Below are 23,834 nucleotides of genomic sequence, written 5' to 3'. Positions count from 1 at the left end.
GACTTTCAAATGAATAAATATATAAAAAAAGAAAACCATACATGCATAATAGACTCACAGAGACACTTACACACACATACGGAAGCTTAACATATATCAGAAATGGAGCTGAAGAGCTTTCCTAAAGATGTTAACGTTTCCCAGAGTGGAACTGTAGTCCATAAAGATATGGAGAACAGTTCATATCACCAGTAACGAAGGAAATTAAAAACTAAGATCCTGTTGAACTATATTTTACAAATAGTAGATTGACAGAAATTAGGAAGTCTCACAAGAAAAGAAATGAAAGGCATCCAGTTGGAAAGGAAGTCTCTGTTCACAGAAGCAAAATCTTATGTGCAGAACATTCTACGGAATCCAAATAAATAAATAAATAGCGACCCCAAAAACTTTGAAAAATAAGAGTAAACCAAGGTTTGTGGTATATGATCAACATAAAAAAACAATCATATTTCATTACTAATGAATATCTAAAAATGAAATTAAGAAAAATCCACTTAAAATAGAATAAATATAATTAAATACTTGAGAATAAAATTTAACAAATCATATACAAACATGTAATTCGAAGGAAAGACATTTATATTCATGAATCAAAAGTGTTAATGTTAAGATGGCAGTATCACCCACCTGATCTACAGTCTCTGTTAACAACTGATCTACAGATTCAGCTTAATCTCAGCCAAAACCTTTGCTGCCTTTTTTGTACAAATTGCCAAGCTAATCTTAAAATTCACATGGAAACTCACAAATAGAGCTGGAACAACTGGATATCATGGGTAAAAAAAACAGTTGCACCCATATGTCACAATATATACAAAACTGAATCACAGACATAAGTGCAAGTGATAAAACTGTAAAACTCTTTAGAAGAAAATAATAGGAGGGGGAACATCACATTAAACCCTTAGAAGAAGACATGCAAGTGAAATTTTGTAACATTGGATAAAGGCGTCTTAGATAGGAACCAAACACACAAATGACAAAAGAAAAAATATATAAATTGTACTTAATTAAAATGAAAAACTTTTGTGCTTTAAAGGATGCTATCAAAGTGAGAGAACAACCTACAGAATAGAAGGCAATAATTGCAAATCATATATCTGATAAGGATCTTTTATCCAGACTATATAAAGAGCTCTTACAGCTCAGTAATCAAAAGACAACCCAATTTTTTTAATGCAGAAAGGATTTTAATATACATTTGTCAAAGAAGATATACAAATGGCCAACAATCACATGAAAAGATACTGAACTTCGTAAATCATTAAGGAAAGAAAGATCAAAGGAATACCTCCTAGAATGGATAAAATCAACAAGACAATTACCAGTTGGGAATAGGATGTGGAGAAATTAGAACCTTTATACTTTGCTAGTGAGATTGTAAAATTAAAAATAGTTTGGTAGTCTCTCAAAAAGTTAAGCCTAGTTACTCTGTGACCCAGCAGTTCTACCCTTATGTATGTACCCATGACCTTTTGTGTATACCCATAAAAACTGAAAAAAAATGCCCAAAGAAACTTGTGCGAGAATTTTTGCAGCAGCATTGTTTAATTGTCAAAAAATGGAAACAACTCAAATGCTCATCAGCTGATGAATGGAAAGACACAATGCGGTACGACCCACATGATGGAGCCGACAGTGATTAAGAATGTAGTACTACTGATGCATGTCACAACATAGATGAACCTTGGAAACATACAGAGTGAAAGAATGTGAGCACTAATTGCCACGTGTTGCATGATTCACTTTACATGAAATGTTCAGAATGGGCCAATCCACTTAGACAGAGGCTTGAGGGAAGGGAGAATGGAAAGTGACTGTAATGAGTAGTGAGTATGGAGTTTCTATCCAAGGTGATAAAGTATTCTGGAATTTTTTTAAAAGATTTATTTATTTATGTGAAAAGCAGAGTTACAGAGAGGCAGAAAGAGAGAGAGAGAGAGAGAGCGAGCGAGCTCTTCTATCCGCTGGTTCACTCCCAGTGAATTCCCAGTGGCTATTCACAATAGCCAAAGCTGGGCCAATCTGAAGCCAGCAGCCAGGAGTTTCTTCCTGGTCTCCCACATGGGTGCAGGGGCCCAAGGACTTGGGCCATCTTCTACTGCTTTCCCAGGCCATAGCAGAGACCTGGATCAGAAGTGGAGCAGCTGGATCTCGAACTGGCACCCATATGGGATGCCAGCACTGCAGGTGTTGGCTTTACCCACTAGGCCATGGTGCCAGCCACAAGTATTCTAGAATTTGATAATGTGCAGCTGTATGAACATCCTAAAAACCACTGATTAGTACAATTTAAAAGATGAACTTTATGACAATGTAATGATGTCTTACTAATTTGTTATTAGAAATAGAAAGTTGAACAATACTAATTATGATGGAAGGGGTGGAATAAAAGAACTATTATATACTGTAGTAAAATATAAAGTGTTGTTTTGGGAAATAATTAGGCTTTATGGTGTAAAGCCTGGTTTTTGGTGTATGAACCATCAATTCAACTCTTTAACATTGACCCTAGAAACTCAAAAAAGCGCCAGGTGACTTGCACAGGAATGCATGGCGCACAGAGTGAAAAACTCAAAGAATGAAGCATGATTATGTTTGTGTAAAGCTAAGAAATAATAAAGCAAAATAGGTTGTTAGAGATGCCAACACATATGTTCATTTTTTAAAGTGAGCAATGTATAAAATTTCAGATAGTGATCAATTCTCAAGAAGGGTTGGGTATGGAGGGGGCCAGGGTTGGGGACGAAGTTAAGTTCACAGCTAAATGCGCTGGCATTTGTAACGCTAGACGTTATCCAGAGGATTCTGTATCACGTGTCATAAATTTCCAACATGCTTTATTCCTTTCTATGTATTAATCATTACATCATTTAAACAGAGTTGAAAATGATTAGCATTGTCCAAAGCGGCAGAGCACTCTCATCTTGGGGGCGTGTCAGGAAGAAAATTGCTTCCTCACGAAAGAAGCTGGAGCAATTTGTTTTTCCATATGGGCTCAAAATGACAGAATGAATAGGAAAGAGTAACTAGAATTTTTGACTGTTGAATTTGGTAGCTATATTTTCTAACAGTCTGATCCTGCAGTTTTGTAAGCTCAGCTATAAGAAAGTACTCATAACTTTATCTTGTTTCCACTTTATCCAAAAATGCAGCCATGCCTTAGACCACACCTTACTTAGTTCACCTCCAAGATCTCAGTCTATCAAATTCTCCTTTTGATCACTCTTGCCTTGCCTTTTATTTTTCCCCTTCGCTTCCGCATAAAGAACCTGGTCTTTGTCTTCATTCCAGGGCTGACTCACCTCTCTCTGATCCCTTGCCATCTTGAACTTCCACCATTCTCACATCACTGAATCTCAATCCTATTTAATCTTTGTTGTCCACTTCATCTGCACATCACAAAATAATGCCCAGGGAAGTCAGATCATTTGCCCTTGGTTACGCCACCCAGGTTGGTCTAACTTCAAAGCCTGTGCCTTTAACCACCTTGTTCTGCTGCTTGCCATCTGGCAGTGACAGTTGGAATGGTCAATCAAAGCAACTTGGGTTGACAAAAAAGGTGACTAGAGCAGCTGAGGAGCTGGGTGATGGGAAATGCAGCTCGACAACCCCAAAACTGGCTGCGCACCGCTTGTTCCTAGACTGAATGAGGGACAGGCGTGTGTACGGGCATCATGCTCCCTGCTGGCAAACACTTTGAATGTTATTTCAGATGAATTGATATAGTAATTCTGTCTTGACAAGAAGGATCCTGGAAAACTAAATAGACTCTCTGTCATTTTAGTATTGGAAAAGCTAATGACAAAAATCTCACCAGTGTTTTCTCAGCATCTATTTAGAATTCTAATAAGCCAGGCTAGTATATGGAGCTTTCCAAGTATTTGAATCACTGTTTTATGTTGAACTGCCTGTAAATTTGGTGTAGCAAGTTATTGAAAATATATTATTTCATAAACTTTCTAATTTAATTTCCATTGCATTCTTTTTTCTAGTACAAATGAACCAAAAGGATAAATTTTTCCAAAATAATAAATAAATTACAAATGGAATTTATGAGCATGCCAAATGGGGACATCTAACTCCTAGATTCAAAGCTCATTTGAAATAATTCATTACCCGACCAATAATTCAATTAACATCACTTGCTCATTGAACACTGGTTTTTGATCTCTGAAGTCAAAATTTGAGATAGATCCTCTGTCTACTTCCTGAAAGTACCGTATCACAGAATGTGCCACACTCACTTGTAAATTCTGAGTATATTTAAAATTGTGCCTTATGCATGCTAAAATTTGTTAATTATACTAGTCATTTCCTTTTGACATTTGTCAAATCATACCACATTAGATTTTGTTGTAAAGTATAACAGTGTCAAAGACTTACAAAAAATATTACAGAAGGTAGTGATTCTTAAAAAAGTTAATTGGCCCCATTTACATTTGGTCTTTGATGATAAATTCTTTTTTGCACATCAGAGAATAGCTGCTTCTTCCCTAGAGCAAAGTAAAGTTTTTTTTCCTCCCTCATTCTCTTAAAGTTTGTGTTTCTGCCCAAGTAATAAATGAGTTTCAGTTTCTGTGGCCTTTGCTTCAGAGAGCTTCTCTGAGGGTGAGCTTTGAAATATGATTAGATCTTAATTCTGTAACTATTTCCATAAGCTTGTTTCACAGTTTGCTTTCTTATTCAGTGAGCTGGGGTGGGGAAGTGCATATAAATCTTATGTGATCATTTATGGGTGTTAGCCACGTCAATGTATGTTGCAATGGTGAGAAAATGAGTCCTTCTGAATTATAGCAAGGGAAGAAAATCAACTGTCCCATGTTATGCTTTAGGTTATCTACCACTGAGGAGAAATCATATTAACCCACAATGGCAACCACACTTATTGCTAATGTATGAACAGAGGATATACCCATACTAATTGGCATATTCAGAAATAGGTCCCAACTCAGCAATATATGGGCACTTCTTAATATGGAAGCATTGATATTTAATCAGTAAATAGTGATACCACAACCCTTTTTAAAAACTGCCCCATTTCTTCCTTCTTTAATAAAGGATGGGACTTCTCCATGGGAATCCTACAAAATGAACAGGCAATAATAAAAACCAAAACACTTGCAGTTCCTAATGATAACCTTCCAGCTCTGGGTAAACCAGCTATGATGATTTTCAGTTCATTTCCTGGAAATGTATTGAAACTTGGGAGCCACTAAATATGGACTGGTTAGGTTGGCATATGTATTGCTATTTAGACTAGGTTGCCATTTTCTCGAGTTGTGATTTTTATGTAGATCTTTAAGTAAAGTATCCTTGCAACTATTGTATCACCCCGAGAATTTATCTGTGATTCAAAGGAGGATTCACAAGTCTTAGGACGCAACATCAGGACCTTTATCTTACTCCTATTTGTGTCTTCCCTGACACATAGTAGGATACATGAAATGTTCTTTTCATGTCTTATTCTTACAGTCTGATTACTTGTGTCAAGAGGGTGTTTGAATTTAGAAATGTGATCATCGGAAGTTTTGGAAATCGCAATCTGCCTTCTAATCCTCAATTAATTAGTTGATCTCTGAGAATGTCATAAACAAATTAGTATGGTCTAGTTGAGAATGGATTAAGCCTTTTTCAACATTCAGTTCAATAAATATCAAGTGCCTGAGGGATACAAAGCATTATGAATGTTTCAGTAAATGAAAAACAAATAGAAACTTTATTTTATTAATTCTTAAATATGTTTTGAAAGTTAAAGGAAGTGGAAGTGGAAGTAAAGACAACTCCTTGAAACCATTGATCTACTGGATTATGTACAAGAGGTCCTCAAAAAGTTCATAGAACATGCACTTTGTGAAAAATTCATACGTGGATTTCACAGTTTTTTTGCAACAAAATAAACTTATCTTTCAACTCTATTTTTCCATGAACATTTTGAAGTGTCTCCATAAATAATCTTTAGCTGAACTCTCATGTTTTCAACTGTTAATAAAATTTTATCATTTGGTACAGTGTTTGAGAAAAGTTATCCCATAACTGCAATGTGAGACTAGTAGTTTTTCCTCTGAATTGATATGGAATTGTATCTTTAACAAGTGATTTCTTTATTTTAAAGATTTAGTTATTTATTTAGAAAGTCAGAGTTAGAGAGAGGGCAAGACAGAGAGAAAGAGCTAACATCTGGTTCACTCCCCAGATGGCCACAGTGGCCAGCACTGAGCCTGGCTGAAGTCAGGAGCCAAAAGCTTCATCCGGGTCTCCCATATGAGTAGCAGGTTGCCCAAACACGTGGGCCATCTTCCACTGCTTTTCCCAGGCCATTAGCAGGGAGCTGGATCAAAGTGGAGCAGCTGGGACATGAACCAGTGCCCATGTAGGATGCTGGCCTTGCAGGCAGCAGCCTTATGTGCTCTGCCACAACATAGCCCCAAAAGTTATTTCTTATACTCAATTTCTTTAAAAAATTGAATTATCTTAAAGTGCCTTGTATTCGTAGTGTGTTTGGGCGGACATTTGGCACAGCAATTAAGCCACCACTTGGGATACCCACATCCTGTGTCAGAGTGTCTAGGTTCAAATCCCAGCTATTCTTCCCATTCCAAGAAGTGAAGCCTTGAGTATGTGGGTCCCTACCACCTGCCTGGAAGACCTGGACTGAGTTCTGGTCCCCTAGCTTCGGCCTGGCCCAGGCCCAGTTGCTGTAGGAATCTATGGAGCAAGCCAGTAGACAGAAGATCAGTTGATTGCCTATCCATCCATTCATCTATCCCTCTATTGAAATAAAATAAGCGGCTGGTGCCGCGGCTCACTAGGCTAATCCTCCGCCTTGCGGCGCCAGCACACCGGATTCTAGTCCCAGTCGGGGCACCGGATTCGGTCCCGGTTGCTCCTCTTCCAGGCCAGCTCTCTGCTGTGGCCCGGGAGTGCAGTGGAGGATGGCCCAAGTGCTTGGGCCCTGCACCCCATGGGAGACCAGGAGAAGCACCTGGCTCCTGCCTTCGGATTAGCGCGGTGCGCCGGCCGCAGCGCAGCAGCCGCGGTGGCCATTAGCAGGTGAACCAACGGCAAAGGAAGACCTTTCTCTCTGTCTCTCTCACTGTCCACTCTGCCTGTCAAACAAACAAACAAAAAATTAAAAAAAAATGTTTTGAAATAAAATAAACATTTTAAAATATATATGGCATGTAAAACAAATTATATTTACCATGATGACAAATAGTGTGAATTCTGCCTCTCATAAACAGTTATGCCCAAATTTCCATTTTACCTTAAATTATCTATCATCTCCTTTCAAAAGAAAAATAAAGTATGGTAAATTGTATTTTATAATAATAACAAACCCTTTCACTTCTACTTGCCTCCCTTACCTTTAATATGCTAAGTGGAGATGAAGAAATAGCTCTCTTTTTCTCCAAAAGCTATTTTGATAATTTTTATCAACTCAGCCCATATATATTTGCTTTTTAAAAAAAGATTTATTTTATTTATTTGAAAGAGTTACAGAAAGAGGTAGAGATAGAGAGATATAGGTCTTCCATCCACTGGTTCACTCCCCAGATGGCCGCAATGGCCAGAGCTGTGCTGATCTGAAGCCAGGACCAGGAGCTTCTTCTTGGTCTCCCCCGTGGCATGCAGGAGCCTAAGGACCTGGGCCATCTTCTACTGCTTTCCCAGGCCATAGCAGAGAGCTGGATAGGAAGAGGAGCAGCCAGGACTAGAACCGGCGCTCATATGGGATGGCGGCGCTTCAGGCCAGGGCTTTAACCCACTGCGCCACAGCAGCAGCCCCTGCTTTTCATTAGTTCATTTAACGGTATTTTTCAAGCAGCCACAAAGGCAAAACAATGAAGCCAAGGTACAAGATCAACTCCTAGTCTATTAGGAAAGAGAAGAAATGTGTTTAAAAGAGCGTAGAACTCCCATGCATGTCAGCAGGACTAGTACTCAGGAGGAAACCAAATCACTCCTAGAGGACGTGAGAAGACTGTCAGCATGTGGACCAGTCTTGATGCATTGGTAGGATTAGAGGAAAACATGGCAGAGGTATAGAGACTGAAAAGCAAAAATGGGGCCTGCCAAACCCCTTTACTTCAGATTAAAAAATTTCATTCATGCATTCAACAGTTATTGCTTATGCTCTGTATTGGTATTGGGATGAATCAGAGAACAGAACAGAAAGATTCCTGTCTTTGAGTTTTTTCCCTAAGGTGAAATTGGTGTTTGCATGCACTGAAGTGAAAAAGAGATGTGGGTTCCCTGTCATCAGCTGTGGGGCAGGTGTTCAGTGCAGTAGGTAAGCCACGGCGTGGGACAACCCTGTCCCATTCCAGAGTGCCCGGGTTCGAGTCCCAGCTCCATCTTCTGATTCCAGCATCCTACTCATTGTTATCCTGGAAGGAGATAGGTGATGGTTTGAGTTCTGGAGTCCTTAACTCGTCACCTGGGAGACCCAGATTGAGTTTCTGGCCCCTGGCTACAGCTTGGCCCAGGCCTGGCTGTTGTGAGTGTTTGAGAAGTGAACCACCAAATGGGAGACCTCTGTATGTCTCTCTGTCTGTCTGCTTTTCAAATAAATAAATAAAACAAACAAATAAAAAGAACCTTGAGTACCAGGCCAAGTAGTTTGGAGTGAGTAAGCAAAAGTGCTCGCAGAAGAGTGATTAGGAGCTACTCAGGATAGAGACTGGCTAACCAGGCAAGGAGATGAGTCAGAAGAATACAGGGGACTTTTAAAAAGTTCATGGAAAGTGCACATTATCTTTTAATTCTATTTTCACATGAACTTTTTGAGGCCCCTTTGCATTGTCAACATGAGATTGAGAAAGAACCGAATTGAGTAACACGGTGAAAATGTTAGGAGCAATAAACTAAAGGAGAAGTAATGGTTTTAAGCCCATGAGAGAGGCAGAGTCATGGTTCCATTGTAAACATTGTACCCTAAAGACAATGCCACTCAATTTCTTTTACTCCTTTGAAAATATTTTGGCTCATCATCCAGAAAAAAAAATACATCTAAAGTCTTGCATAAAATTTTATGGGAGCCCATGGACTCTTAAAATCCATCTGTGGCCTCAAAACCTATTTATGACCCCAGATTAAGAATCTTCGTGAAGGGAAGGAGAACTTCAATCACCAGTTACCGAACACCTATTTAAAAGGCATTTAACACTGTCCTTGGTGTGGTCTGGGAGAGGAGGGAATATAAATGACTAGAGCTTAGCTCCTACCCTCAGAGTACATAAAACTAATGATTTTGAATTTGCTGTTGCTAGGGGAATAGCATAGAGTGGAGTGGGTAGTAGGCAGATGGAAAAAGCAAAACAGAAAGTTGGGAAATATGGCTAATAAATGTGTTAGGATTAGATTCATCACTGAGTGACAGAAAACCCCAAATAATCCTGGCTTCTCCAAGATAGTTTCTCTCACACATAAAGTAGCAGTGTGGCCGTTCAGGTCATAGTCGGGCTTACCCTGAGGTGTGGCCCCTCATCTCTGTGGTCCAAGGTGGCATTGAGGACTTAAGCATTGGGATGGTGGATATAAATTGAACAAAAAAAAGTCAAAGGTCAGACAAGGCCTCTTAAAGAAGTTTCCAGCTGCCACGTAGCACTTCTATGTACAAGCAGCTTCCTTGATCAGAGCTTGGTCATACAGCCACGCCCAGGGGCACAGGCAGCTGGACAGTGTGGTCTATTCTGCACAGCAGGTGTCCATCTGAAAATGTTATTCCTATGGGAGAGGAGAGGATGGGCCATTCTCACAAATAAATACAAATTAGAGTAAGGAATTATTCTTACATTAGCAAAAATTATATTAGAATTAAAATGATCCTTACAAGTATATAGTGTAAGGAGCACCTCAGACACTGATATATATGAGTGTAAATTGCTACAATCTTTCAGAAAAGCACTTTGGCTGTATTTATAAAGACTTTTAGAAACATTTAAATAGATTAACTTAGTAATTCTACTCACTGAAATTTGTCTTAAAAATATTATCAGTGCAGGGGTCGGCGCCGTGGCTCACTTGGTTAACCCTCCGCCTACAGCGCTGGCATCCCATATGGGCACCAGTTCTAGTCCCAGCTGCTCCTCTTCCAGTCCAGCTCTCTGCTGTGGCCCGGGAAGGCAGTGGAGGATGGCCCAAGTGCTTGGGCCCTGCACCAGCATGGGAGACCAGGAAGAAGCACCTGGCTCCTGGCTCCGGATCGGCGCAGCTCGGGCCATTGTGGCCAATTGGGTGTGAACCAGCGAAAGGAAGACCTTTCTCTCTGTCTCTCTCTCTCACTGTCTGTAACTCTACCTGTCAAATAAAAAAAAAATATTATCAGTGCTGCAATGAAACATTTGTTTAGGCAGGTATGTATCACGATGTTATTCATAATGGTAAAGTGTTGGAAATAATCTAAACATCTGGCAACAGAAGAATGGTTCAGTAAGTCATGCTACCTTCTGCAGCTATCTCAAGTAAAAAGAGAAAGATGAATGTAAGAGGGAGCTATGCTGGTCAGGCAGAGTCTCTGGGAAGAGCAGGCTGCTGATCTTACCCCAGGGTTTTAAACAAAAGCCACATGGAGGTGGGAAGGGTTTTCAAAGCCAGGGCATGGTGTGGTCAGAAAAGAAGGGTGCCTGGTGAGACTTGCTGATTGGTTAGCACTCAGGCATGTTTGTTGGAGTGAGTGGTCTCTGATTAGCTGACTATCAAAAGTGAGGGGCTGACAATGCTTGATTGACTGCAAAAGTGCGTTCACCAACATGATGTCATTGATGAATCGAACAGATTTAAAACCAATTCAGATGATTTTTTTTTTTTTTTTTTGGACAGGCAGAGTGGATAGTGAGAGAGAGAGACAGAGAAAGGTCTTCCTTTTGCCATTGGTTCACCCTCCAGTGGCCGCCACTGCTGGCGCGCTGCGGCCAGCGCACCGCACTGATCTGAAGGCAGGAGCCAGGTGCTTCTCCTGGTCTCCCATGGGGTGCAGGGCCCAAGCACTTGGGCCATCCTTCATGGGCCACAGCAGAGAGCTGGCCTGGAAGAGGGGCAACCGGGACAGAATCCAGCGCCCCGACCGGGACTAGAACCCGGTATGCTAGGTGGAGGATTAGCCTAGTGAGCCGTGGCGCCGGCCTCAATTCGGATGAATTTTTGCTACCATGGCTATAGTACAGTCTTTCCTAAATTTGTGAGATTTTTTTAATTCTCAGTGCATTTGATGAAATAAGATTTTTAAAATTCAATTTTGAAATAATAACTTTAATAGGAAAAAATGTTTAAAATATAGTGCAAAGAGGGAAAAACAGTGATAAAAATATTTTGCTTCCCTGCCAGTCTCTCTTCTCAAGCCACTTTATTCCCCCTTATCAGACAGGACTGATCTGAATGAGTGCATCACCTGGGCCATGGTTGCTGGGGGCAGGACCCCGTGTGTCACTCTCGCGTGGCTCTGTCTTACCCTGCTTCCACATCCTCAGCCATCTCCCCTCTCCCCTCAGGACTAAGTGAGCTCCCTTGTTCCAGGTTCCTAGGTCTGTGGTCAGCCAACGGATGTCAAATGCTGATTCAAGCTTTGAAGAAGGTGGTCTGGACCTCATGAAACTTGGATTCATGTGCCCACTCACTCACCACGTCAATGGTGTTGAACACCTAAGTGGCCTCTAAGAAAGTGGCTCTGGTTTCAGTCGCTGTCATAGCTTTCCTGCTTGTCTTGTACATGGAGAGGAAGCATGATGGCAAGCCAGAGTCTTAGCAAATATCACCAAGTTTCCATGTGGCCCTTAATGTACAGATCTCTGTCATGGCACTTCTTATGCAGCATTCTGGTTATTCACTTACATGTTCTCTCCCCAACTTTATTACATCTTTTACCCTGTAAACAAATAGTGCCTAGCACAGGGGAGGTGAAACTCACCTAGTATACAGGAGAGTAACAGGTGTGTGGGTAATATAGGGCTCTTTGACTTTTCTATGTCTTCTTGAGTCATGTTTGGTAATTTGTATCATTTAAGAGATTTGTCCATTGTGTCTAAGGTATCAACTATTTTCAGACACCATTTGTAATAGTATTTTCTTATTACCCTACTGATGTCTTAGAATCTAATCGTGATGCCGCCTCTCAGTATTCCTGATGGTGATGATTTGTATCTTCTCCTTTTTCTAATCTAATCTATCTAGAAACATGTCAACTTCATTGTTCTCCAAGAACCAGCTTTCTGTTTCTTTGATTTTTTCTTTATAGTTTTCTTTACTTCTAAAAATATTGCATTAATTTCTCCCCCTTCTATTATTATATTCTTTCTTTTCTTACTTTGCTTACTATGTTTTTCAAGCTTGTTCAAGGGGAAGCATATCCTATTTATTGTAGGACTTCTTTCTTTACCAATAAAAGAATTCAAAGCTAAAATTTTCCTCTGGGTGCTGATATACTGCATTCCACAAATATTCATATATGCTTCCACTTTCACTCATTTCAAAATATTTTTAATTTCTTTTGTAATTTCTTCTTTGGATCATGGAGCATTTATATGTATATGTTTTACTTTACAAAGAATTGAGTAAAAACAAAAATATCCTTTCTGGGTTTCTAATTTTTTTTTTATTTGAAAAAGAGAGCAAGAGGAGAGAAAGAGACATGGACAGCGTTCTCCCATCCACTGGTTAACTCTCCAAACTCCTGCAGCAGTGAGGGCTGGGCCAGGCAGAACCTAGGAACTGGGAACTCCGTCTGGGCCTCCCCCGTGAGTGGCAAGGACCCAAGCAACGGAGCCATCGCCTGCTGCCTCCCAGGGTGCACGTTAGCAGGAAGCTGGAATTGGAAGCAGACTAGGACTCAAATCCAGGTACTCTGGCGAGAAGCATCCAAGTGGCATCTTAGCTGTTGTGCCGAATGCCCACCCTGGACTTCGAATTTAATTTCATTATAGTCAGAGAATATACTCTGTATGAGAGTGACCCTTTAACCTTTATCAGAATGTGTTTTGTGGCCCAGAATATGGTCTGTCTCGTTTAATGGTCAAGTTGGTTGCCAGCGTTTTTCAAATCATCTGTATATCCACAGTGATGATTTGTCTGTATGTTCCATCAGTTCCTGAGGATGGGGTTTTAAATCTCTTCAGTCATAGTTTGTGAATTTGTTTCTTTTTGAGATCTTTGTTTCATGTGTTTGGAGTTCTTGAAATTGGGCCTGTTAATCACTTTTATAAATTAACGTTTTTATTGATGTGAAAGGCCCCTGTTTATTTCTGCCAAGCTTCTGGGTTCTGAATCTGCTTTGTTTAGTGCTAATATGTTCATTCCACTTTGATTATTATTTGCATGGAACATCTTTTTTTATCCTTTTAATTTTAACCTTAAATTTTTTTAAAATATTTACCTTGAAAACATCATGTAATTACATCTTTTTCAATCCAACGTAGCAATGTTTGTCAATTAATTGGCATTTTTAGACCATTTACTTATTCCATTTTATTTCTGCTATTTGCCTATTATACATACCTCTTCAACTTGGGGCCAATTTTGTGGGGCAGCAGATAAAGGTGCTGCCTGCAATGCTGGCATCCCTTGTGGGCACCAGTTTGTATCCCAGCTGCTCCACTTCCGGCCCAGCTCCCTGAAGATAGCCTGGAAATAGCAAGTGTTTGGGCCCCTGCCGCCCACATGGGAGGCCCAGATGAAGCTCCTGGCTCCTGGCTTCGGCCTGGCCCAGCCCTGGTTGTTGCAGCCATCTGAGAAGTAAACCAGCAAATGGAAGACCTTTCTCCCTGTGTCTCCCCTGCCCCACTCTCGGTAACTCTTTCAAATAAACAAATAAATCTTTAAAAATAAATTCTTGAATTTCCCATTCTTCTCCTATATTTCTATACATACTACAGCCCTCCCAATATAGCTTTTATTACTGTTGCTTTAACATTCAAATATTCAATTCAATATTTTCAAAACTTTTTAAGTGAGAACTAAAGGTAATTTATACTCACTCACGCATTCTCTGTGTCGGGGCTGTTTACGCCTTCCAGTTCCTCCATTGACAGCATTGCCTGTCTGCTCACACGACGTGTCTTCACTTTCAGCTTGGAAGGACATTTTCCTGGACTGGCAATTTTATACTACCAGATTTTTTTCAGCACTTTAAAGATTTATTATGTTGTTTCTGACTTCCAAAACTTCAGATGAGAAGCCCTCAGTCATTGTTGTCTTTTTAACATATCTGTTTTCTCTGGCTGCTTTTAAGATTTTATCTTTATTTCTGTTCTTTACAATTTTATTATGATGTGCCTTGATGTGGTTTTCTCTGCGTTTATCTTGTTTTTTTGTTCAACAATCTTCTGGACTTGTGGTTTTTAGAGAGTTTTTTTTTTTTTTTTTCAGTTTGGAAAATTTTCAGCCATTACGTCAAATTTTTTCCAAAGCTTCTTTCTTGGATATAATTATACATATGTGAGATAATGCAATATTGTCTCAGCAATCACAGAGACTATTCATTAAATTCAGTCTTTGGTTTCTCTGGGAATATTTAAAATGCTATTTTTCGGTCAATTAGGTCCAGCACCTATGGTGCTTAGAAATTGCCATTCAAAACTAAGCTAAAAAGCTGAACACACTGGAGAAAAAAAATCAGCAGCCCTCCTTATATGTGTCAGAGAAGCAAACTCACAGGACAAACTACTGCCCCAAACTTGGAGAGACAAACAGGTGAATATGCAGAAAATTGTGATGTGCCAGAGAGAAACGTCTGTGGGAACCGGAGCCAGCCCCGGAGAACCTGCGCTGTGACTGACGGGTTGCCGGCGACTTGGTGCAGACGAGGCTAGGAGAGAAGACTGGGGAGTCTTGCCTCCAACACCTTGACTAGATTCTCACAGTGAGTGGTGGAGAACACGCCAGTCAGGCCTCGGACAGCAGAGGGCAAAAGTGGCCATCAGGAAATTGCCCAGCGCGTGCTGCCACCCATACTGAACTATTGATTTCGGAGATTTTTCAGAGTCCAAGTGGCCTGGGGAATGTTCCATACCCAACGGCAGCCTCCTGTGTGGGGAGAAGGAAGTACACAGCTCCAGTGGCTTCCAGCATCCTGGCTACCCTAAGCTGAGAAGACTGGTGAAGATCCCAGTCCAGGCATGCAGGATTACTGAAAGACTGATGTAACCTCCTTGTAGGACTGTAGAATACACCCCTGCCCTCCGTACCTCACTCGCACATTGCTGAAGGCCTTCTGACTGCAGTGCCTTGTACCAACACATCATGTCTGGCTATCAAGAAGAAAATCACAAGGCATACTGAAAGTCATAAGCCACAGTTTGAAGAGACAGAGCAAGTATCAGAACCAGATTCACATATGAATGCGATGTTGGAATCAGAACAGGAATTTAGGGGCCAGCACTGTGGCACCGCAGGTTAAAGCCCCAGCCTGCAATGCCAGTATCCCATATGGGCACTGGTTCTAGTCCTAGCTGCTCCTCTTCCGATCCAGCTCTCTGCTATGGCCTGGGAAGGCAGTGGAGGATGGCCCAAGTGCTTGGGCCCTGCACCAGCATGGGAGACCAGGAAGAAGCATCTGGCTCCTGGCTTCGGATCAGCGCAGCTCGGGCCATTGTGGCCAATTGGGGAGTGAACCAGCAGATGGAAGACCTCTCTCTCTCTCTCTCTCTCTCTCTCTCTCTGCCTCTCCTTCTCTCTCTATGTAACTCTGACTCTCAAATAAATAAAACTATTTAAGGACTTGAGAATGATTTACAGTGAGAAAAATGCTTTCTGGAAAAAAAAAAGTCTTAGGGACAATTGGCCTGGTAAATTAACTATGAACCACACCAGGGCAGAGCTCTTCAGACTCATTTAAGAGGGATTCAGAAATTCAGGCGGCAACCTCAACGGTTAACATATTAATTTTTTTGCCTCAGTTACTCTCCTGTTTCTCCAAAGTGTTGATTCTGCTCCCGTTAAGCTGTCAGCAAGTTCTACAGGTGTTTCTGTATTAGAAACTGGCCTCACATTAACTTTGACCACGGTCATTTCCAGTGGGCCCAGATGCTTGCTGGAGTCCTGGGACTCCGGCTCATTTTCCAGACTGCTTTCTCACTGGATGGCTGTCTTGGACCGCCTCTCGTCCCTCACATGCCTCTACTATCGTCCTCATGCTCAGCTGATTGATCTTTCCTCCATTTCCTGGAGACAACGGAGCAGTCAGAAGTTGCCCCCCTAGTCACAGCTCAGGCTGCCCTAACAGAATGCCAGAGAGTGTGGCTTCAATGGTGGAAAGTTATTCTCTCACAGTTCTGCAAGCTGGAAGTCCAAGATCAAGTTGGCGTGACGATTGCTTTCCTGTGAGGTCTCTCTTGCTGCCTTCTTCACTGTGTCCTCATGTAGCCTCTCCTACTTTTGCACACACACACACACACACACATTGAGAGAGAGGGAGAGGGAAAGGGAGAGGGAGAGAGACCCGGAGTCTGTTTCTCTTCTTATAAGGATACCACCCTGTTGGAGAAGGGACCCACCATGTGACCTCACTTACCCGCATTGGCCTCTCCAGAGGCCCTGTCTCCAAACAGAGTCACACTGTGAGTGAGAGCTTCAACACAGGCCTTTGTGTGTGACACGATTGGCTCTAGAACACACGGCTCAGCTGTAGTCAAGGACGTGTTTCAGTAAGTCCCTGACATTGTCTATTTTTCCCTCCCTTGTGCTGAGCCTTCCACATAAGCCTGGAAACATGCTATTGGCTCTCATTTTCCCAAAAAAGCAAAACAAATCAGCCTTCAGCAGATAGCAATCCTGCCTCCCCTGACTTCCGTCCCACTTCTCTCCTTTCCTGTGTAACAGAGTTCTGAACAATCATCTGTGCTCCCTCCACGGCCTTTCCTCTCCTCTCTTGAACCTCCTCTAACCCAGCTTTCATCCCGCCTATGACACCAGAATGTGTTTTTTTTTAAAGATTTATTTATTTATTTGAAAGTCAGAGTTACACAGAGAGGAGAGGCAGAGAGAGAGAGACAGAGAGGTCTTCCATCCGCTGGTTCACTCCCCAGATGGCTGCCAACAGCTGGAGCTACGCCGATCCGAAGCCAGGAGCCAGGAGTTTCTTCCGGGTCTCCCACGTGGGTGCAGGGGCCCAACCACTTGGGCCATCTTCTGCTTTCCCAGGCCATAGCAGAGAGCTGGATTGGAAGTGGAGCAGCCAGGTCTCAAACTGGCACCCACATGGGATGCCAGCACTTCAGGCCAGGGCGTTAACCCAATGCACAGCGCTAGCCCCCAGAATTTGTTTTGTTGTTGTTGTTGTTGTTTTTAATTTATTTGACAGGTAGGGTTATAGATAGTGAGAGAGAGAGATAGAGAGAAAGGTCTTCCTTCTGTTGGTTTACTCCCCAAATGGCCACAATGGCCCGAGCTGCGCCGATCCAAAGCCAGGAGCCAGGTGCTTCTTCCTGGTCTCCCATGCGGGTGCAGGGGCCCAAGCACGTGGGCCATCCTCCACTGCCCTCCTGGGCCATAGCAGAGAGCTGGACTGGAAGAGGAGCAACCAGGACTAGAATCCGGCGTCCATATAGGATGCCGGCACCACAGGCGGAGGATTAACCAAGTGAGCCACGGCGCCGGCACCCAGAATGTGTTTCATCCATAGAACCAGTGATCTCTATGTGATAATTTATGAAATTACTTTATCTGACCTCTGCAGCATTTGACACAGGTGACGAGACCACAAAACATTTGCTTCTCTGCTGCAGGATTCCATATTATCCTGAATTCTCATCTCTTTGGTTCTTATTTCTGTATGCTCTCCTCCTTCTTGTCATTATCTTATTTGCAGGCCCAAAGGGCTAAGAATTCTTAGACTTCCTTTTTCTAAAACATTCACTCCCTGTCTTGAGATCTCCACCAATAGTGTTTTTGTCCACCATGTATATACTGTTGACTTCTGAATGTATACTTCTCACCTCTCCCATTAAACTCAAGACTTGAATACCTAAGTATTATCTCAACACTAAATGTCTACAGGCATCTCCCAGTTTAATCTGTGCACAATGGATCTCATCTTCCCTCCAAAGCCTATTCCACCCATGCTTTTCCCATGTCAAGTACAACCTCATGCTTCTAGTTGCATAGGATAAAAATCTTGAAGTTGAGGCTGGTGTTGTGACACAGAGGAAGATGGCTCAAATCCTTGGGCCCCTGCACCCATGTGACAGACCTGGATGAAGCTCCTGGGTCCTGGCTCCTGGCTTTGGCCTGGCCCAGCCCCTGCCATAGTGGCCATTTGGGGAATGATGCAAGATTTTCTCTCTCTCCCTCTCCCTCTCCCTCTTTCTCTCTATAACTATGCATTTCAAATAAGTAAATACATTTTTTAACAGGCAGAGAAAGAGAGAAAGCAATCTTCCATCCTGCTGGTTCATTCCCCAAATGGCCACGACAGCCAGGGCTGGGCCAGGCTGAAACCAGGAGCTTCATCCGGGTCTCCATGTGGGAGCAGGGGCCCAGGTACTTGGGATGTCTTCTGCTGCTTTCTCAGGTGCATCAACAGGGAGCTGGATCAGAAGTGGAGTAGCCAGGACTCAAATGGGCACCCATGTGGGATGCTGGCACAGCAGGCTGCTGCTAAACCTGCTACACCACAACACTGGCCCCATAAACAAATCTTAAAATGAAAATAAAAACCTTGAAATCACCCTTGACTCATTGCTTCCTATTATGTGGCACATCCCATTGTTCTACTGTAAATTTTCCTCTGAACCTGACCTCTTCATACCCCCTCTTCTGTTCCCATCCTGGATTATTTGCAGTGCCCTCCAACAGGCTTCTTAGCTTGAGTCTTGCTCCAAACAAAAACTGGAATCATCTTATTAACCCTTAAGTGAAATTCAGTATTTCTCCTTTACTGGAAACCCTTCAGTGGCTCTCCCTCTTGTCTATGTTAAAAGGCAAATTCTAGGGCAGGTGCTGACCTAGCAGGTGAGGTGCCACTTAGGGTGCCTGTGTCCCGTACTGGCGCGCCAGGGTGCAAGTCCTAGCTTCACTCCAGACTCCATCTTCCTACTGCGGCACAGCCTGGGAAGCAGCAGGTGATGCCACCACATGGGGGGCCTGAGTATTGAATTCCCTGCTTCTGGCTTCAGCCTGGCCTAGACCTGGCTGTTGTAGGCATGCGGGGAGTAAACTAGTGAGTGAGGGATTCTTCCTCTGTCACTGTCTCTCCACCTCTAAAATACGCAAATCAATAAGCTGTAAAAGCCAGTGTCCTAACAATTACATGCAGTGCCATGCAGGCGTGGCCGCTTGCTCTCGTTCGCCTTTTCCAAGGGAGATGTTGCTCACCGATCCAACCATGCTGGCCTCCTCACTTCATCCTGCCCATGCTGTGTGTGCCCCTGCCTCAGCGCTGTGCTCTGGGCCCTCCTCCTGCCTCCCGGACGCTCTTCCCACAGCGTGCACCCTGGCTCCCTCATCTCCTGCAAGTTTTTGCTGAGGTGTCACCTCTCAGGGAAGTCTTCCCCAGCTGCCCTATTTTTAAAATTATAAAAATTTTATAATTTCACCTGCCATCACATCTCATTCCCTTTCCTGCTTTTTCTTTCTCCGTGGCACTTGCACCATCTAAAGTGCTATTTTTAAAAGTTATTTTGTTTACTCTGCAGGATAGATGTTCCATAAAGGTCAGGAGGGAGTCCTGTCTGCTTTGTTCACTGCTGTAGTCCTGGCTGCCGGAATGGACGAATGAATGGACACTCGGTTGGAGGGGAGTTTGTGTGTTTGTGAGCTTTGAGGGCTGGCTAGCCACACACGCATGCAAAGCGATTGCCACTGAGACACGGGTTTCTTGCACTAACTCTCATCTCTGGCTGTAGCTTTTTAGGGAAAAGTAACTTAATCTTTATGACACTATAATTACTTTTTAACTTTTCTAGAGGGTAAATGTTTTTAAAGCACTTAGGATAGTGCCTAGCACATGGTAAGAGCTCTGTAAGTATTTATTAAAGAAGCAGCAAGTACTTTTTCAAGCAGTTTGTGATAAATAACTCTGGCAGAATGTGAACCAAGACCAGTAGACCTCAAGAGGCTCAACGTAGTATAGGCCTTGACCTGTACTGGAGAGTGGTTATTCTACGTATAGAGCTGGAACAGAGCCTGACAGCTTAGTAGGGACAGAGTCACAGGCCCTCTCTACTCTGGAGGATAAACAAAAAACAATACCCTGTGTGCACGATGGGATTAAGAGATTTAGGGGGTAAATTACTTTTGAACAGAAGTTCAAGGAATTACTTTTGAGTGGAAGTCCATAAAGCATATGGCTAAGGAAGGGTGACTTCGGAGGTATCAGCTGAGGCAATGGAAAGAAAGGAGCTTTTGTTGGGTGAATATTTATTTGTGCACTAAGCCCTATGTTAAATGTTAGGTACCTTCTAGAATCTCACAGTCCAGTGGTGGGGGTGGGGGTGGGGGTGAGGAGAGAGGAGTTAACCAGCAATGACCAGTGCAGCCGTGGTGCTATGAGAGAGACGTGCCCAGGGCGTGTTGAAAGCACAGAATTGCTTCCTCATCCCAGGAATGATTTCAGAGTAAAGAAATCATTTGCTGCCAGTTAAACACAGTGGACAGAACTCACCTGTTTATCTCCACTCCTTGAGGAAATCCCATCACAATGGATGTAAAATATTGAAAAAGACAAGAAACCAGTGCTTTTTAACCTTGGCTGAATATTAAGATTAGCTGCAGAAAATTTTTTTGAATCCCAGAACCTGTGCTGTGTCCCAGTTGGGTTAAATCAGAGCCTGTGTAAGATGGGACCCAGGCATGAGTACCTGTATACTACAGTTTCCACCAAGAGAACAGGAAGGGAGACAGCAGTGCACGTAAGAAATGAACAGCACTGGAGAGCTGGGGAAGGGGCTGACCCTGAAATGGACTTTGCAGAGCTGAGAATAGAAAACCAAAAGGCGAGACGGTTCCTGTTAATGGATTTCAAAAAGGCTTCAGGGGTCAGAGGCACTGCTGTGGGGCAGCTGGAGTCCAGGATTGGTCAGAAATCTGTATAAAGTGCATCAGATGACTGAGACTCGTTCCTGTGTTGGCCATGACCCCATCCCCGGCTTTCGGAGGGCCCCACCCAGGTATGGTTGAGAGCAGGAGACCAAGAGTGAAGCCAGGCTTGTGTGAGGCTGGCTGCCCTGAGCATCGGCAGCCAGATCTGTGCTGCTCGGCAGAGCCTGGGTGGATGTAGTGCTGGGGAGGAAACAGGCCCACAGGAAGGCCAGTCAGTCGTTGGCCCCTGCGCTGGTGTCCGCCTGTGCCCACGCTTGTAAGCACCAGGTTCTTCTAGTCAGCTCCAGAGGGACTCACTTGAAATAAGAAAGACAACCAAAGATCAGCAGACTTTTGAGGAGAGTACTTGATGTGAAAGACATGTCAAAACAGGCTGGCAAAAGTAAACCAATAGAGAACTCAGAAAAAAGCCATGTCGTAAGCAGCAAAGATAGACAGATGGATAGCTGTAGACAGATAGATAGATGGGAGGTGAGATTAATAGCACCAGCAGAAGCTGGGAACGCGTGTGAGGCCTTCCACCATGTGCCGTGGCTGGTGAGGCGCCCGTGTGGCTGAGTCCTGGCTCCGTCACCTCCTCCCTGTGTGATGCTTAACCTCTCTGTGCCTCCATTCCCTCGTCTGTAAAAAGGGCGATGAGGAAGGTGGTGATGCTACTTAGAGAACAAGAAAGAATTCCTGGAAATGACAAATATAATGGCAGAATCCAATAGAAAGTGTTAAAAGTAGAAGTTGGGGAAACTCTAAGAAAAATTGAAAACACAGCTGGAAAATAAGAACAGAAAAACATATGATTTCCCTGAGAGTTACAACAGTTGAGTTGGAAGAGAGAACAGGGACAGAGATAGGGACAGAGACTGGGGTGAGGGAAGAGAAGGAGGAGAGGAGAGGAGAGGGGAGGGGAGGGGAGGGGAGGGGAGGGGAGGGGAGGGGAGGGCAGAGGAGGGCAGAGGAGGGGAGGGAAGGAGTCGGGGAGAGGGAGAGGGGGAGAGGGGGGAAGAGGGGGAGAGGAAGGGGGAGGGAGAGGGGGAGGGAAGGGAGAGGAGGAGAGGAAAGGGGAGGGAAGGGAAAGGGAGAGGGGGAGAGGAAGGGGGAAGGAAGGGAAAGGGAGAGGGAGGGGGGAGAGGGAGAAGGGGAGAGGGAGGGGGGGAGAGGGAGAAGGGGAGAGGAAGGGGGAGGGAAGGGAAAGGGAGAGGGAGGGGGGAGAGGGAGAAGGGGAGAGGGAGGGGGGGAGAGGGAGAAGGGGAGAGGAAGGGGGAGGGAGAGGGGAAAGGGAGAGAGGAAGGGAGAGAGGAAGGGAAAGGAGAGGGGAGAGGCAGATGGGGGAGGGAGGGGTGAGAGGGAGAAGGAGAAGGGGGAGGGAGGGGGAGAGGGAGGAGAGGAGAAAGCAGAGGAAGCCTTGAGAGTCCTGAGCAGAGCCTTTCCCAGAAATGAACGACACAGCTCAGCCTGCACGGCCTCCCGGAGCCCGCGAGCCGGGTGGGGAACGCCGAGTCCCGGGCACGCCGCTGTGACATTTCTGAGCACTGACGGAGGGGAAAGTGAAGTGCTTCCAGGTCACAAACAAAGGGTGGCACTTGAATGGCAGAGGGGTAATCAGGCTCTAAGCAAGGTGTGCAGATGCTGGAACATCAGGCTGCCCTTGTTCCTTGACATAGAAGTCCTTTGATTTAGACATATTTGTCACTTCAAAAAAAATAGCTCTTGTAGAGAGTGGGGGCTCAGCTCTGCTAAGTGAATGTCAAAAAAGCTCATGTCTGCCTTTGTCCAGAGCTTCTGTTTCTTTTATTTTTAAGCTAAGGTGAACGAGTGTTCAGTGTACCCTCTTTCCCTCCCCCTCCGGCTCCCTCCCCTCCTTTCCTCTCCCGCTCCTCTGTTCTCGCTTTCCCTGACTTTACCTTCTGAGCCTTCACACTTCTGCTGTGTCTATTTCTGTCTCTCCTCTTCCTTTTCTCTTTCTCTCCACAGAAGTCTTGTGTTGGTCTAATAATTGGCAGGAGAGGTTTTTTTAAGCTTTTTAAGTGATGAATAGTTGGCTTTAGATCAAAGACAAGCCCTGTGGTTTTCTGGCTGTCCCAGAAGGGCGGTGCGGCTGGCAGGTGTCCCAGCCGCCTGGTGATAGGCATGTGGAAGAGATACCAAGCTCATAGGTCACTGTGTGTGCTCATGCACGTGTGTTTTTCAGGCCAACAGCAGGCTGAAGCAGATCGAGAAGGAATACACTCAGAAGCTGGCCAAATCTTCACAGGTAAGCAACACTAAAAGAAACCAAGTAAAGTCAAATCAAAAGTAAAGCTGAAATAAAACTACGCACAAAGGCCTTTGTACTTTAGACTTAACCTTAATTCTGCCCAACTTTTCATGGAGTAGTAGCTCATTGCTGATGAGTATGTAAAGAAGCTATGATTACCATATGTCAGTCCTATTAAAAATCTTCAAATTAAGCATATTGAGCCATTTTAACCAACACACACACACACAGATAGACACACACGGACTCAGATGTGGTAAAACCTGTCTGTACACTTGAGCAAGCCCAGGCTGAGGCACATTTCACAAGGGCAGGATACTCACACCTACATTTGTGATGTAAGCAGTCTGATACCATCTGTACCTTTTTGCAATATTCCATTTCACTGCAACCTAAAGGGCACTTAGCAACAAAATTCAAAATGACAATAATTCTAGGTTCAGTCAGCAGCTCAATGGTGACTCTTCTCAGGAAAAGAGAACGACAAGTTCCTACATCCGTGTCTGGCTCTGTGTTATTACGACGGTAGTTCCACTCCAAGAAAGGCCAG

General features: G+C 43.6%; 1 protein-coding gene and 1 long non-coding RNA gene across 29 annotated transcripts in view; one reads left to right on the top strand and one right to left on the bottom strand.

Moving 5' to 3' along the window:
• CEP112 (centrosomal protein 112) overlaps positions 1 to 23,834 on the top strand; it is a 521,685-nt gene that overhangs the window by 385,165 nt on the left and 112,686 nt on the right. For 26 of the 28 annotated variants that reach the window (XM_051825862.2, XM_070060425.1, XM_070060419.1 and 23 more), the window contains one exon: positions 23,219 to 23,281. The exons of the other annotated variants lie outside the window; for them this stretch is intronic. In XM_051825862.2, the coding sequence (XP_051681822.2) occupies positions 23,219 to 23,281 (63 nt within the window). The remainder of the gene's footprint in view (positions 1 to 23,218; positions 23,282 to 23,834) is intronic. 28 annotated transcript variants of the gene reach the window in all.
• Positions 16,915 to 23,341, bottom strand: LOC138846035 (uncharacterized). The gene is made up of 2 exons (XR_011383413.1): positions 22,932 to 23,341; positions 16,915 to 17,150 (listed from the first exon to the last, which is right to left on the bottom strand). It is a non-coding gene; the product is annotated as an uncharacterized lncRNA (long non-coding RNA).

This window comes from Oryctolagus cuniculus, chromosome 17 (assembly GCF_964237555.1).
Source record: "Oryctolagus cuniculus chromosome 17, mOryCun1.1, whole genome shotgun sequence".
Lineage (NCBI taxonomy): Eukaryota > Metazoa > Chordata > Mammalia > Lagomorpha > Leporidae > Oryctolagus > Oryctolagus cuniculus.
The sequence above is the reverse complement of the archived record's forward strand: the minus strand, read 5'-3'. Positions and strand labels throughout refer to the sequence as shown.